Here is a 16,925-nt window from a genome sequence, read left to right as displayed (position 1 = left end):
GGGGGGACTGATCTGTGTACACACTTTCTGATAACACTGTTTTATTGCAGAGTGTGCAGGACCAAACACAGAACTGGATTTTTGGCAAGATCAACTGGAATTTTCTTGCACTTATTGAACATATATAAAAAAAACTCTTTCTATGGTACAGAAGAAAAGTTTGGTCCAACAAAAGCTGCACTCCACCGAAACTCTATTAAAATACAATCATATTGAATACCAAAGCAAGGATAAACACACAAATTTAGTTCCCTTCACCGATCCTCAGCCTTTCATGCATTTTACCCATTGGGCTTAATCATAGAGACTCTATGATTAAGCCCAACGAAATGCGTGATTTTATTTTGGTGGAGTCCCGGCAGAGTGCAGCTTATGTTGGACTTGTGCAACACAGAGCCAGGTGCACATTTGTTTAGCCTGCACCTGGGCATCAGTCACGATTGGATTGAGTTGGAATTGGTATTTGGGATGTGGGCAGTGTATGGACTACAAAGAGAAGTTTATTGTTTGGGATTGCATACACTTTTAACATGCATGACAGGTCAGATTAATATAAAATGAAAAGAACATACACTTTGTTTAGACAATGATCACATGCAGCATTTTATATACACTTACTTTTCATACTCCACATTCTTCATCTTGAAGCAGTAGTTTTCCAGGACGCGTCGGAGTTCATGTTTTTGAATTTGACCATTTTGGTTATAATCAAACAGTCGACAAGACCTGACAATGTTTTTCAGATTCTTAGATATCTGCAAAGAAGAGAACAGGCGTTGTCATACTTACTATGTAGCTCTCAGCTCTTGAAATTTGAGGAGAATGTAGAATTACATTTTGTGCCACATATGGAGTTCAATAGAACGACTGACTTCCAGAATAATATTGTCTGCATATGTGTCAGAATTTAAACATCTACTTTAAAAAGAGCCTTGTAGAGACCGTTTTATAATCATTATACATCACATCACAATGGATCAATATTAAAGCATAGATTTTGATACCAACAAAGAGTTCCAGATTTATCTCCTAGTCTGCTCCGCTCCAGCTCTGATAGTTCCATGGTCACTATCACTGCTCTGTCTGCCACCACTGCTGTCTAAAAAATGTCGGGCCCTGTTCTGCCATTGGGTGGCCACTGATTATGTAACTCCTGCAGATGCACTCTAGAGTTATGCTTATGGAGAATATAGCTGACTTGGCAACCAGCTCAATTCTCAGCATGATACATATGCCTGGAATGGGTAGAGATTGTACACAAAAAAGATTGCTAGGGGAGAGGAAAATAACTTTTACCAAATAACTCCTAGCACTTTTCCAAGGTTCACCACTTTAAAGGGAAACTATAATGGTTTTGGGTCTTTTTAATTATTTTAAGTTTAGGAGTATTTAAAACTAATGTTTAAACAATTGTGCATGGCTGACAAAGCTGCAACATGAAGTTCTGACAGGACAGGATCCCATCTAGTTCTCTTGCAGTGAGACTTCTGGTTACTGCCTGATGATTGATGTGCACCACTGCCATGGCATTGTCTGACTGACTCCAGATTTGTTGACCCTCCAGTAGGACGGTCCACTGCTAAAGACACAGCCAAATCACCCAAATTTCCAGGATGTTGATCGGGAGATGAGACTCCTCCTCCAATGAAGTCCCCTGCATTGACAGGGTGCCCAGGAGTCTGGTGTCTGCCATGAGGATTCTCCAAACAATGGTAAGGAAGGACTATCCCAACTCCAGAGCTGGATTCATGAGCCACCAGTCCAGGGACAACCTGGTCCTACCGGTAGGTGATAGACAAATCAATCTGTTCAGGGACCAGATTGACTTGCCCCACGTCAATAGAATATGGAATTGTATAGGTCTGAAACTGGGCAAATAGGACTGCCTATGATGCAGACTACCTTGATATCTAGGACATGCAAAAGCAGAGAGTTGGATAGCTCCTGGACTGGAGAGATGGAATCTGAGACCAGAGTGTCAAAAGTTTCTGCTGTAAAAGGAACACTCTGACCTGAGCTGTGTCCAAGACTAGACCCATATTCTCAAAATGATGAGTTGTTTCCAGCAATGATTTCTTAGGGATGAGAATCCATCCAAATTATTGTAACGTCTGGATAGTCAGCAACACATCATCTGACAAAACCCACGTCGACTGTTCCTTCTGTACCTCTTGCTCGGGGTGAGGCATTCCCCAGCTCCGCCGGACCGAAGCTCCGGGCCCGCCAAACAAAGCCCCACCGAATGCAGCCCCGCCCCACCCCGGTTCCACACTAGTGTAAAGGAGGAAGGGAGTAGACAGGGAGGAGCCTCCCTGTGCCTCACTTGCTCCTTACCGCTGTGGCTCCGTGACAGGTTACACAGCGGGGAGGATTTCCCTGCTGTGTAACCTGTTAGATGCCGATCTGAATGGAGAAAAAGCTGTCAGCTTCAGACATGAAGCTGACAGAAAAACCTGTCCATAATTCTAGGTGAGGCTCTGCCACACCTGCCTCCCCTGACCGCATGTCTCTGATGTACAGTAAGTAAGCATCTTTCCAGTCCAAAGCTGGCAAAGGGGATGATGGCAGCTGCACTCCTGCACCCAAGTGACTGAGATGCAAGCCATTCAAGCATCTGAAAAGGTTAATAAATGTCCCTCCACTATGTTAACAGGGGATGTAACTTAATGTAAAAAAAAGGCTTGTCTGAGAATATGGCACACTTGGAATGCCAGACCTTGTGGATGGCAAGCCAAGCTTGGAGGTATCTTGATGTGACTGCTGAGGGAGTTTCTGGGCAGCCAAGTGTGACAGTTTGCAAAGTTTTAAGACAGATCTACTACTAAAGATGCAAGAGAATTTTGCATAACAAAGAAGTGGTCAGGGTCAGGTTTTATACTGTCGCAGTCTACTTTAGAGCACTTGAGGAAGGAATTTGTGATCTATGCTGTAACCTTGTAATAAGTGTTAAGAGCTCATTAAGGAGATGATTATGTGCGTAGGTCTGGTTAAATCTGTGTGTGTGGGGGGGTTGTTTCAGTGTAGGGGGTACATTTTACTTTCTGCACTATGAACAGTACTTTTGAGCCCCGAAAACCTCACACTGTACGCTAAATAGGTTATTGACACCGAGATCAAATGTATCGCCAACAGATGCAGAAGCTTGAGAGCGATGGCATTGCGCTTGCCCATCTGACTGCCTTCCCGTGTCTACAAGAGCTTTTACATCTCTGGGTAAACCAACTAATAGAGTCCATTTACATAACATGTACCTTGTCCTCTGATTGACTTTGAAAACCTACAACAATCTGCAGCCGTTTATGGTTACAATTAAAGACTCTCACTGCTGCCTTGCCTCAGAATATGTACACAACAATATCAAGCAGGCAATCAAAACTGAAAACCGCTCCCCCGAGGGCTTGTTTTATTGACTCCTTCAACGGCATCTCTGTAAGGGAACCAGTCAAACAGAAGAGTTTTTCCAGCAAGCTGCATCCTTCGACGGCCAGCAACCGCATGCTTTACCCGGGCATGCTAGAGCCACCCTGTCATATCATGGATCATTTTTTATTAGCCACAATTTTTTTTCTGTTTTGTATCATCCTCTTGAAATTGTCATTCTGGAGGAAAGACGGAAGAGACCGGAAAAAAAAGAGAAGACACAGATGAGCAGATATCAAGAGACATTCGCTACTAAATGAACTGGAACAGTATAAGTATCTAGACTGTGAGGTTGTGCATTCTGGCTGTGTTCCTGCAGAAGTGCGGTCTAACTTGTCTCTCTCTATTGATTCCATCTGTTTACACTCTACAGAGTATTGGTGCCCTGCTGTGCATATATCCTATTTACCAGCTGGTAGCGCTGGATTACTTCCAACTACTGGCAGGCTGCCTAGAAAAACAAATGGAGTGCATTACTTTGGTTTGTCTTCTGTTTTTAATTAACTGGAGTGTCCACTATGGCTAGTTGACTTGCATTTACATAAAAATTAATGTGTTTAACGACAAGGTGGCATTTCCCTGGTCGGGCCAGGCCTTGTTCGCAGATCTGCTGGAATGATGAATATTACGCTCATTTGGGCTTTGTTGGACCACTTTGTCTTTTTTTCACTGATCTCTAATGTGGTAATGATGAAGAACACTAGTGGGGTAGATTAAAGGGACATTGAGACTTTTATCCGTCATTATTTACTTAAAATGTTGTAAAAGTTAAACACTATTTAATTTGGTAATGTATTCACTGAAGAATCAATTCAGGGCTTAAATCCAGGAAAAGTAGCTAAATACACAGTTGAAATACATATAGGGGAGATGTTTTACTTGTTAGAGGATTGTAATTCTGACCAGTCAGTTTTGAAATGTACATAGCTCTGCCAGACAGCAGAGTCAGGTTAGTGACTTGACTTTTCTCTGATGCAGTTCAACAATACAGCCAGGTCGCCCATCTTCCCCCCCAGTCTGTGACTAGTTAGTAGACTTGTGCGCCGTCAAAAAATTTGTTCCGTTTCGGAATATCCGTTATTTCGTATTTCGTAATTCGTGTCCGAAACTCAATTCGGATTCGTACGAAATACGAATTTTCGTTAGTTTCGGCACATTTTTGTAACTTTACGAACATTCGTTATGATGAAGTTAAAAAGCAAAAATACCTTTGTTAATATTGGAGTCGATGTGGTAGTTGTTTTTTTTATCTGAAATACGAATTCTGTTACCGGATTCCGGATCCGAATTTCGTATTTCGGATTAAAAAAAAACTACCATCAACTCCAATATAAATGTACTTTGCTTTTTAACTTCAATATAACGAATGTTCGTAACGGAATGAAAATACGTCAACGGAATTTCGTATTTCCTGCCTGTGTATTGTAATGCAACTGTCAGCAGCAGAAGAGAAAACCTCTGATTGGTCAACCAAACGAAATGCGAATTCCGTTAACCGATTCCGTATCCGAATTTCGTATTTCGGATTAAAAAAAAACTACCATCAACTCCGGTATATTAACAAATGTACTTTGCTTTTTAACTTCAATATAACGAATGTTCGTAACGGAACGAAATTCCATCAAGGGAATTTCGTATTTCCTGCCTGTGTATTGTAATGCAACCCTCAGCAGCAGCGGATCCGTATTTCGGATAAAAAAAAAAATCTTGTCATGTTGTTCAACCTCATTTACAGGGGTAATATCCTGTTTCAAAGAAATTCGGATCCGAAATTCGTTAACGGAATTTCGTATTTCGGATATAATTCGGAAACTGCAATTCGTATTTCGGATGCTTCCGAATTTACGAATTTCAGGAAAATTTGTACGAATTTCGATTCGTAACTAAACAAATTGCACATGTCTACTAGTTAGTGAAGAAGCAGCAGCAGACTGATGAGCTTCTCTATCTGCTCACTCTGATCTCTACTCTTGTCAGCATTTCACTTGTCATCACATGAAAGCAATCCGCCTGATTGGCTTCTTGTGCTGCCCTTCCACTCCAAGTGCTACTGTACAGGAGATTACAGGAGGCTGATATCAAGTCAGATACAGGTGCTTATACAAGCTGCATTTAAAAATACATATAATAACATATAAGAGTGGAAGAGCAGCGGCTGCCCATCGTTCAGGAAGCAATACTGCCGCCTTCTGATCCTCTTTTTTTTTTTGTCCTAACAGAGAATTTCAACTGCTCTTCATTTAACAATGTCTGATTTATAGTAACTGGTGATGTAGTTGCTAAAGTGTCAATGCAACAGTTTTTCAGTTTAAGTCCAGCTCTTTTTAGGAGTTGGCCCATTCTTGGGTTGTGATCATGAGATCTGACATTTCGTTTACCATTGTTAGTTCCAGTCTAACAGGCTGCAAAGATACTTCACTCCTATGCAAACACCTGCTATCCAGGACAGAGTCAATTTAAAGCAGGGAATCGGCCCGAGCTACTATGGTGTTGCATGTACAGCATGATAACATCATGAAGAACATGCCTATTTGATCAACCCTAGCTGATCAAATTAAGGGCCTGGATTTGAAAACTGTGTCAATGGCATCTGTTTGACATCAGAGATGCTTCAGATCACTGAGAATTTATTGACAGGTGCATTTGACCTGCTTCAATGGGGGTTTCATTCCTATAGACAAGTATGGGAAAGCAAAACCCATTTGAAGTGAACAAAAGCCCTTCGAGTTAGGCGCTCTAATAGAGACACAAAGGCTTGTTGTCATTCCATTTGGTTGGGGAAAATCCAGCAGGCAAGAAAGCTTTGCTGTGTGTTATCCCCTGAGGAAATACTGAAAAATATTAAAAGATGTTTGGCTGGCTCAGCCTAAATATACAACAAAGTAAAATAGCACTGCATTTCGACCTATCTGGGGTCAAAAATGAGATCAGATCAACAGTCATGTGGTAATCAGGGAAGAGTTGAAAGCACAAAGCCCCATAACCTTCCTAACCCTTGCTTAGGACTAGATTAACCACTTGCTGCAAACACATCCTGCACCGAGATCCGTTCTGCTGACTATCTGGCTAACAGTCCAATACTGAACAGACCTGGAAACTACTGATTCCAGGGAGAGCGCTTTACAGCCCAAGCTCAGTAAATACACGTTACATTTAGAAATTCCATTAACTTCAGGGATAACAATGATAAGCCTGGTTCCATAAAGTTAATCTCTGGGATGTTCTACATTGTTAAGCTGCATCTTGTCTTTGATAGAAGGCACCTCTAGTGCATCTTTGTAGAGCACCTCCATAGCCTGTAGTCTTATGGTGCTCTATAAAGTAAACCGCAACCACAGCCTGCATGGCTGCTGTAGGACATCCCCCCCCCCGCTCTTACTGCCACATGTGCCCTCCTTTCGGTCAGTTGGCTGGCCTCAATTGCCCAAGTAATTTGCAGTTGGCAGGAAGACTTGGGGCTACACACTAAAAAAAAAAGCAGCTTCTGGTGGCAATTTCCTTTGTAGAATTTCAGTCTAATAGGCTGTAAAGATACTGCACTCCCATGCAAGCACCCTCTATTCAAAAAAAGAGCTAATTTAAACAAGGGAGTCCCCAGACAGATTTTGTACAAGCTACAATGGTGTTACTGAATGATAGTATGTCATGAAGAAATGGGATCCCTGTTTCAGTTCTCACCATGAATGCTATCTGCATGGAGTCACTTCCTGGGTATGTCTGGATTTTTTGTAGGTATCTACAAGAGCGCTATCTGCATGAAGTCTGTGTGGTCTTCCTGGGTTTGTCTGGATTTTCTCCAAGTGTTGCAGAGAACCCAAATACATACTTGCAGATCAGCTTATTCTGACCTAAAATGGCCTGTGTTGGCCCTTGTATATGACTGCTGTGAACATTAGAATGTAGGCCTCTTCGGAAGCAGGGATTAATGTAAATGGCTGAATGTTCTGTGCGAGCCTTAAATTACCAATAAAAAAATAATCTTGTAATGAATAATGACATCGCCAGCAGAGGTTTCTATACACAAAGTGGCTTCTCTATAGATATTTACAACTATTGTAGGGTTGGCAAGGACTATTCATTGTAAAGGTTTATTAATATGACTCCCTTTATAATTGATACATACAAAAACTACAGCACTCGCCCCCCCTCCCTTCACCATTTTTCATATGTTCCTAACACAACAGTGGGCCCTACTCTTCAGGCTTGGATCGCTCCCTCTCCCCTATAGTCCTTTATTTATAATGTCTGTTTAATTTTGTCGAGACGTGATTAAAGCCAATAATTTACAGGAGACTTTTATTGCACACCAGCTAAACCGTTCCGAGTTCCTCCAGACCCGCTGGCAGCGAAGGGATTAACTAATGTACAATAAGCAGTTGTCTTTTTATCATCCCTCTGACAAATGCTGGAAAGAAAAAAAAAATGTAGCAGAGATAGAGCGCAGCACGTTGGAATACTCAGCAGCGCCATCAAGGGGCCGATCAGCAATAAATTGCAGAAAAGTTGCTAATTGGAAACCGTATAATTTTCGGATATTTTCACACTTCTGTCTCGCACCAGTTTTTGTTTTGGCAGTAAAGGAAGACTATGCTATTTGTAGATATAAAGCGAGCTGGTGGTATTGTGTGTTTTATGTAAACTGACTGTGTTAGGAGTACTTTTATTTACTTACATTTTCAAACAATTTTCAAAAATTTCAGCATGTTTCAGGGGTCCCGATATGCCCCCTTATTCATGGTCACTGCAGTCTTAGGAGCAGTCCTGCGTTTGGCATGCTGTTACTTATTCAGAGCTATGAAGGCCCTCCACCAGGGAGGCGAGGCTTTTCTTGAAAAGAGCCTTGAGCAACACCTACAAAACCACAAAAAATAAATCTGCTACATCACCAATTCTTATCTGATCCAGCACCCCTGTATCTACCATTACAAGAGTGTTAGGAGTGGGCATTGTGGTGCTTATTGTTTTTGACCTGAGGTTCCAGAAGCCACAGTCTACGGCAGCAACGTTTTTCCTATTTCATCATCAGCTAACTTTATTTCTCTAGAGCCACATCATAACCAATCATAATCTTAAAGCATATCCAAACCAAAAAAACTAAAATGTTATATATTGGATCTTACCAGTCCTTAGGTGTGGTGGTTGCTTTAGTTTAGATTAACCTGGTAATCCAGCGCATAACACAGTTCCTGTCCTAGGGTGTCAATGGCCACTCCTCCACTGTAGTATCTATGGAGGAAGCCATGGTTGCCATCCAAACTGGACTTCAAACATACAGTATCTGCCTTTGTTTCTCATGGGGGTTGAAGGCATTTGTAGGGATTTGCAGTTTGCAATCCCATGGGGGTTGAAGGGATTTTCAGTTTGCAAAAGAAATATAGCATTGTTTTTACTGTCTGCTCATCTCACAGGAAGTGACAAGGACACGGCATTTCTGGCAAGATCAATAGGTCATTTCTGTACTTGATGAAAATGTTCTTAGTCTAAACTAATGCAGCCACCATATCTAAAGACTTGTAAGCTGCAATATGTTACATTTTGTTCTTGAGTTTAGTTATCCTTTAAAGAGAATCTGTCAGGTGACAGGTCCTCTTAATACCCAAAACCCACTTATATGTAACGTTTGTGTGCCCCACTTGGCAGTATGTGGCAATGCAGCGCAAGATGATAGCAATGCAGACACCCAGGACTCTCAGCCAGTGGGGCTGAGCAGTTCCAGGAGGCAAGTTATTGTACTCGGAAAGAGCTGACTTTTCGGTTCTTCCCAGGATTTCTGGATTTGGCATGGGATCCTGGAACTGGGAGATTTCTAAGAGAATTGGGTGGGATGAAATCTCCATTCCTGGGCCCATGTTTAGTTTTGGCTAGCACCTAATTGCACACCTGTGCACAACACTTATGGGAAGGGTGCTGGCAAATGTTCTGGGCTCCATCTGGGAAGAGGAACAGAGGTGTTCATGAGTTAGGAGGACTCCTCTCAGAAGGCAGAGGGGAGCCAGGTGGCTGTGTGTGCTAGAGGTACAGGAAGACAGCTGAGGAGGCTGAGAGCCATTTACACATGGTGTATGTGTGTGGCAACCTGGAGTCGGTGAGACTATGTGTTCTGTTTGCTGGAATACAAGCGGACCGTGTATTATGGTTGATGAAGTTATGTTTCTGGTTTGGAAGCAATAAAAGACTGTTCTATTTATGTTTAAAACGACTTCAAGACTGGTCTTTGAGCACACGCCATTTGTGCTACATTCCCCAACGTTACACCCCCCTCTGTTCATTTCCCTTGTGGGAGCGGTGAAAGATAAATGGTATTTCTAGGTTTGGGGGAGCATAAGACCTTCTCCCCTTCTCTCAGGGTGCAGTGTTCAGGCTTCGGTGGCCAATTGTGTGGTGTAGTGGAGAAGATCATTAACTATGTGTAAGTCCTGGCACAGACCGACACCGAGCTTACACAGGAATTAGACTCCACACTTCCATAGGCACACGCAGCAGTGGAGGAGTGCGGGAGGGTGAAAGAGCGCCTTATCAAGATAACCTGTCACTTTGACCTGAATGTGATTCAGGCTAAATCAAATAGCATTCCCCTAAGTAGAAGATGCAGCCCTTGCCAGACCACTTAGAAATGGTTAATGATTGGGTTGAAACGTTCAGATTAATGGCCTATTGGGCATTAAAAACAAGCATGTATAATAACGCCACTGCTGAGAATGTCTGATTGTTTGCTAGCATCACAAGATGTTTTAGAATCCTGGCTCACATTTTCTATTTGGGCACAGGAGTTTAGCTGTGTCCCAGAAAGAAAGAAAAATGATCAAGTTGACACTAATGCATAAATAACTTCTGTATAATTTGCCCGGTGAAAGAACTGCTTATTGCATCAATCGATTTATATCTGTCATTTTGCATTATTACATCTGTTCTGGGTGGCTTTACTGGAATAACAGAGTGGGAATTAGCAGAAACAAGCAGCGACACCGCCATCTATGTGTTTTCATAGAGTACTGCATTTCAACATACATCAAGATCTAAGTACATTGCTTTCAGTCTTGGTTTAATTGATACAAAGGGTTATTTATTACTTCTTTTAAAGGAACAAGGGAATTTTTGAGCCAAAGTACAGTACACAGATTTGAATTACTAGGTAGCAGTACATTAACCTGTTCTCACTGAAGGACAACTGAAATGTGTTGCTGGATAAAGTGACGTTCAAATGAAAGTTGAAAACCAACTCCACTTTTCTCAATTGTGGGTGAAATAGAGGCATACTTGGATGCCTTGCCAGGATTTTACTAAGGCCCCAACTCCAGAGGTAATTCTCACTACTTTGACAAGTCATGACTAGAAATACACCAAATGGCAAAAATGTTTGTGTAACCTGATAATTATATCTATATGGGCTTGTTAGACATTCCACTCCATAAAATGGGCATTAATATGGATTTGTGACCCCCACCTCCTATGTGGCTGAAACAGTCCCCACTCTTCTGGGAAGGCTTTCCACAAGATTTTGGAAGGCGCCTGAGGAAATTTGTGCCAATTCGACCAAAAGAACAGTTGGGAGGTCAGCTACTGATGTTGGTTGAGAAGACCTAGAGTGCAATTGGCATTTTAATTCATCCCAAAGGTGTTCAGTAGGGTTGAGTTCAGGGCTCTGTGCAGGACACTCGAGTTTGTCCCCACCAAACTGGTCAAACCATGTCTTTATGGATTTAGTTTTATGTACAGGGGCACAGTCATGCTGGAACAAAAAAGGGCCTTCCCTAAACCACAGGGGTGGAAAGGCAGAATAGTCTTTGTATGCTGTAGCATGAAAAGTACCCGTCACTGGAGACACCTGAACTCAATTATTTAGAGAAGTGTCCACATACTTTTGGCCATATAGTAGGTGTGATGGTCTGGTGTCCACATACTTTTGGCCATCTTGAATAAAATTTATCAAGGGAAGAGAACCACAGCAAGTGCCGCTCTCAGGGAATCTGCCGCTCCAGGCAAACGCCTTGTTTGCCTCGCGGCAGATACGCCCCGGCATGTCGTAGGTGTGGTGGTTAGGTGTCATGGTCAGGTAACAAGGGACAAGACAGAGCGACTCCATAGTGTAAAAGTGTCATTTATTTATTTCATCAGAACCTTCATCTGATGAAGGGGGCATGCCCCTGAAACGCGTAGACCTTTAGAATTCAAGGGGGCAGAGGATGCTGATGTGCTGTACTCCTTCAGACTTCCGCTGCTAGAGATTTTATACCTTCATCACCATTTGTATGCTTTTAACCACCGACTTTCCTGAAAGTTGTGTCCACATACATTTGGCCATATAGTAGGTGTGATGGTCAGGTGTCCACATACATTTGGTCATATAGTAGGTGTGATGGTTAGGTGTCCACATACATTTGGCCATATAGTAGGTGTGATGATTAGGTGTCCACGTACATTTGATCATATACCGTGTTTCCCCGAAAATAAGACACTGTCTTATATTTTTTTTGGCTCAAAGAAAACACACTAGGTCTTATTTTCGGGGAAACACGGTATATGATCAAATGTACGTGGACACCTGATCATCACGCCTACTATATGGCCAAATGTATGTGGACACCTGACCATCACACCTACTACCCTGTTTCCCCGAAAATAAGACACTGTCTTATATTTTTTTTGGCTCAAAGAAAACACACTAGGTCTTATTTTCGGGGAAACACGGTATATGATCAAATGTACGTGGACACCTGATCATCACGCCTACTATATGGCCAAATGTATGTGGACACCTGACCATCACACCTACTACCCTGTTTCCCCGAAAATAAGACACTGTCTTATATTTTTTTTGGCTCAAAGAAAACACACTAGGTCTTATTTTCGGGGTAGGTCGTATATTTTAGCAATTCCCAAAAATAGAACTAGGTCTTATTTTTGGGGTAGGTCTTATTTTCGGGGAAACAGGGTAGTAGGTGTGATGGTTAGGTGTCATGGTCAGGTGTCCACATACTTTTGGCCATATAGTAGGTGTGATAGTCAGGTGTCCACATACATTTGGCCATATAGTAGGTGTGATGGTCAGTTGTCCACATACATTTGGCCATATAGTAGGTGTCATGGTCAGGTGTCCACATACTTTTGGCCATATAGTAGATGTGATAGTTAGGTGTCCACACACATTTGGCCATATAGTAGGTGTGATGGTTAGGTGTCCACGTACATTTGATCATATAGTAGGTGTGATAGTCAGGTGTCCACATACATTTGGTCATATAGTAGGTGTGATGGTTAGGTGTCCACGTACATTTGGCCATATAGTAGGTGTGATGGTCAGATGTCTGCAAACCTTTGGCTATTGAAGGCTCCATTCACAAAGCTAATACACAAGAACAAGGATCTTTATTTAAAAAAGTAATAGTTATTATTGTGTGCACAGAAACCTTTTCATCCAAGTCCTAGATATTACTAAGGCTTGAATTGTAGTTTTAAAGCTGCCCCAAAACATTTTTTGAATCACAACCTGTTACTTGATCGTACTGTCATTACAAAAAACCTAAATTCTTTCTTCCCAGCCCCCAACCATATTCCAGTTGTAATTTTGCAGGGCAGGTTTAAATCTGTCACACTGATGCCGTATGTGATTCCAAGGATAATCATTATATAATAAGTATTTATTTTTATGGCATCTACTCTTATGTGTCACAAATGAATGGAATTAATGGATGTATTAAACAGATGATTAATTGCTCAGAGATTTGAAAAAAAAAATGGCACGGATCTTGTAATGTTCTTACAAGGTACAAGACATATTTTAATTAGTTAAAATGACAGAGAAAAAAAAATCGCAAGGTCTGCATGTTATAACGAGATTAGATGACTGTAACAAGGTTTCTCTAATTACTATTTAATTAGCTCATTCTAATTAACCTAGTTTTAATTATCACCATCCAAGGTATACACCAGCCTGAAATCCTGGGGCCAGCATTCTGCAGCAACTCAAATCTTCAGCTTTATTTGTCACTTACAAATTTGATGGGCTTTACTGAGATTGCTGCAAGGATATATGCAAATAAAGGATAAGCTTGTGTGCAGATAAGAAGTTGTGATGAATGCATTGCATAAAAAATAAAAGAGCACATATCACACGTATGTATGAAAGGGTCTTGCTGAAGCTAGCTGCACACATTAGGCCAACTTTCCTTGACGCCTGTGGCAATAGCAGGGCCTAGATAGGGATCAGTTTCAATGCTGATTATGCTAATTATTCATTTCTGGAATGAAATTCCACCCCCTCCTTATCCTAAACTGACACCATCAATTACATTATTATTATTATACAGGATTTATATAGTGCCAATAGTTTCCGCAGCGCTTTACAGTACAAGGAAGACATTACAATTACCATACAAGACAAGATGGTAAGGAGGGCCCTCAATCATAATGGTTGAGTGGTTAGTTTGAGGTGGGATAGACTTCCCTGAAGAGATGAGCCTTAAAGGAGAACTATGAGGTGAGATCTTTTCACTCACCTCATAGTTCTAGCTCGCGGTATACTGAACCTAGGGTGACGTGCGGATGCTAGTTTGTGTCCTCCCGTTACCCTAAGGAGAACTATGGGGAAAAGCCTTAACCCCATAGTTCTCCTTTAAAGGCAGTCAGAGTAGGAGATAGACGGTCAGGTTGGGGGAAGGAGTGCCAGAGGATGGAGGGGCTCTAGAGAAGTCCTGGAGTTGAGCATGGGAGGAGTTGACAAGGGAGCTGGAAAGCAGGATGTCTTTGGAAGAGCGTAGGGGACGGTTAGGGTGATACTTTGAGGCATGATTTGAAATATATCCGGGGGCAGAGTTGTGGGTGGCTTTGTAAGTGGTTGTTAATATTTTGAATGTTATCCTTTGGGCGAATGAAAGCCAGTGCAGCATTCGGCAGAGGGCGGGGGGTTGCAGACACTGAGCGGTTGGTTAGGTGAATGCGTCTAGAAGCTGCATTCATGATAGACTGAAGGGGGATAGCCTGTGTAGAGGTAGGCCAATGAGGAGGGAGTTGCAATATTCAAGATGAGAGAAAACAAGTGAGTGGATGAGCAGCTTTGTGGTTTCAATGGTGAGGAAGGGGCGTATTATAGTAAAATACATTAATAAATACATTGTCACTTCTCTCTTTTATTTGCACTTCACCGCATACTATTGCTCTGTCTCATCCCCACAATGAAAACTGGGCTGCCATTTTAAAAACAGACATCATCAGTGGCCGGCAGGGAGTTACTAGTGATATGGTGATCAAGGGAGGGAGCCACAAAGGAGAGACACAGGCATCATCTGACACAAGCAGAAGTGTTGGATGCTAAAGATTTGAGACTAATGGTGGAGACAACAGAGCTGGAACTGGTAAGTATCTAAGTGTATCTAAACCCTCAAAAAAGAAGACTCGCCCTTTCCCTTTCTTTTTTTTACCTTTTTGCCACTTACCTTCATTTTATTGCTTTACTGCCACTACAAACTGTAATACAAACTCTTCTCCCTAGAGCAGTGGTGGCGAACCTATGGCACGCGTGCCAGGGAGGACACACAAGCCCAGGTTCAGGGACCACCAATGGAAATAGATCCGACCGACACGGATCGCCTCAGTACGCGATCCGTGCCCAGTCACAATCAGGCGGCGGCCACTAAACAGTCAGATTAGACGGCCGCTTCCTCCTCGCTAGGACCCCGGGATGCCCCTGCGAATGGCCATCTAATCTGCCTGTTTAGAGATCACCGCTGCCTGATTGTGACCGGCCCGACTACAGAGGCGATCTGGGACGATCTGATTGCCTAAGGCAGTGATGTTGAATGTTTCTTAAACCCGAGCGCCCAAACTGCAATACAGTACTAAACTTATTTTCAGCGCTGGCACTTTGAGGTAAATACATTGATTTAGCCTCACAGTTTGGGCACTCGGGTTCAAAAAGGTTCGCCATCACTGCCCTAGAGCTTCCATTAATAGGGTGACAATGCTGCCTGTGCAAGGAGCGGCAGCGTTGTCACCCGTCTATAAAAGCTCCTGAGCTCTACCCACCACAACCTTCATTAGTAACCTTTCTAAGTCGGGGGCTTTTTAAAGACGTCACTACAACTTTTAGCTCATGGCTGCACACAGACACTGAAAGCTTTTATTCCATGCTGCCGCAGCACACTTGGCTTGAATGTTAAGATCTACCTTTGAATTCTTTTAATAAAAAAAGTAAAGAATACCTAATGGAAAGTATGTTCGATGAGGGTTTCGATAGCCTTTAATGTATTGTAACAGGCTGCCTTTGTATATTTTTTTGGTGTTCCAATCTGTTGTCTCGTCTCACACTCCTCCCTCTTCTATATCCATTGATTTCTACATATTCTTATAATGCATAATGAGAACAATACAGTCAAAGGTGCACGAACAGTTAACAGAACAACATCTCACCTTACATGAATAAATCAGAAAGGACATATTCTCAGCAATTAGACACTTAAAGTGTTACCTATTAGTGCGATAACGCTACACGTGCGATACAGGGAGATTGTGACAGATGTCCTTCCTCTCTTACTCCAAATTAAGGTGCAATATCACACCACGCTCTCCATCTCGGAGCTCGTGTTTTGAAGGAAATCTGAAGGCATAATTTATTGCCAGATTAAAAATAGTTAACTCTTGCAGAGCCGGAGGAACAAAAGCCTTGAATGCTCTTCCCCTAGTAATGTTTCTATTATATCATGTAATAGAACAGAGAATGATCCTGATCCAGAGAATGATCCTGATCCAGAATAAAAAGGCAAATATTTGACTTGCATCAGTGGCCTTGCTGTGAATGGTTAAATTAAAGTGATACTAAATTTAGGAGTTAATCTTACAAATACATTCAAGTTCCATAACTATTAACAAAAATGTATCTTATTTGTGTATCACTCAGCTGTAGATCCTCAAATCATCTCTGAATTGGTGCTTACTTCTGGAGAGTGGCTGCCTTTGTTCCCCAGGCTCCCTGTGCGTGTTGTAAAGCAGGGGTCACCAACTACCATGCCGCAGACCGGTACCAGTCCGTGGCCTGTTAGGAACTAGGCCCCAGGAGTCTGGTAGAATCTTGTACGCGTTAAATATCTGAACCCGTGCATCACTTTTGGAGTAGTCGGGGGGGGCGTGGAGGGGGGTGTTGGCTGAACGTGCAAACTCAGAGCCACTGATCAAGTCCAGAAATGTCACTGGCAATTGCACATGTGTGCAGGGAAGCCGGTCCATAACATTCACAGCCGAGGCAAACATTAACACACGAGCGCCTGTGCAGGGAAGCTACTGGGTTTACAGTGTGTTAATTTTTGCCTCGGCTGTGAATGTTATGGACCCGCTTCCCCGCACATGTGCAATGCACCCATATTTTTTGGATATGCCCAGTACTGAAACTATACTGGTCCCCAGATTAACCTTACAGGTGTGGACTTTTATTGGATGCACTTCAGGTTTTCCTCTAAATGTGCTGCAGTTTTTCTTGACCCCCCCCCCCCCCCCCCCCACACTCTTCTTTGGCA

General features: G+C 42.4%; 1 protein-coding gene across 1 annotated transcript in view; it reads right to left on the bottom strand.

Moving 5' to 3' along the window:
* The window catches only part of EFCAB6 (EF-hand calcium binding domain 6), a 107,724-nt gene that overhangs the window by 81,586 nt on the left and 9,213 nt on the right, over window positions 1–16,925 (bottom strand). Inside the window, 1 exon segment of the mRNA XM_018553459.1 lies at window positions 619–755. Within this exon segment, the coding sequence (XP_018408961.1) occupies window positions 619–755 (137 nt within the window).

This window comes from Nanorana parkeri, unplaced genomic scaffold, assembly GCF_000935625.1.
Source record: "Nanorana parkeri isolate BGI_ZX_2015 unplaced genomic scaffold, ASM93562v1 scaffold120, whole genome shotgun sequence".
In the NCBI taxonomy this organism is placed as follows: domain Eukaryota; kingdom Metazoa; phylum Chordata; class Amphibia; order Anura; family Dicroglossidae; genus Nanorana; species Nanorana parkeri.
This window is presented reverse-complemented; position numbering and strand designations above follow the sequence as displayed.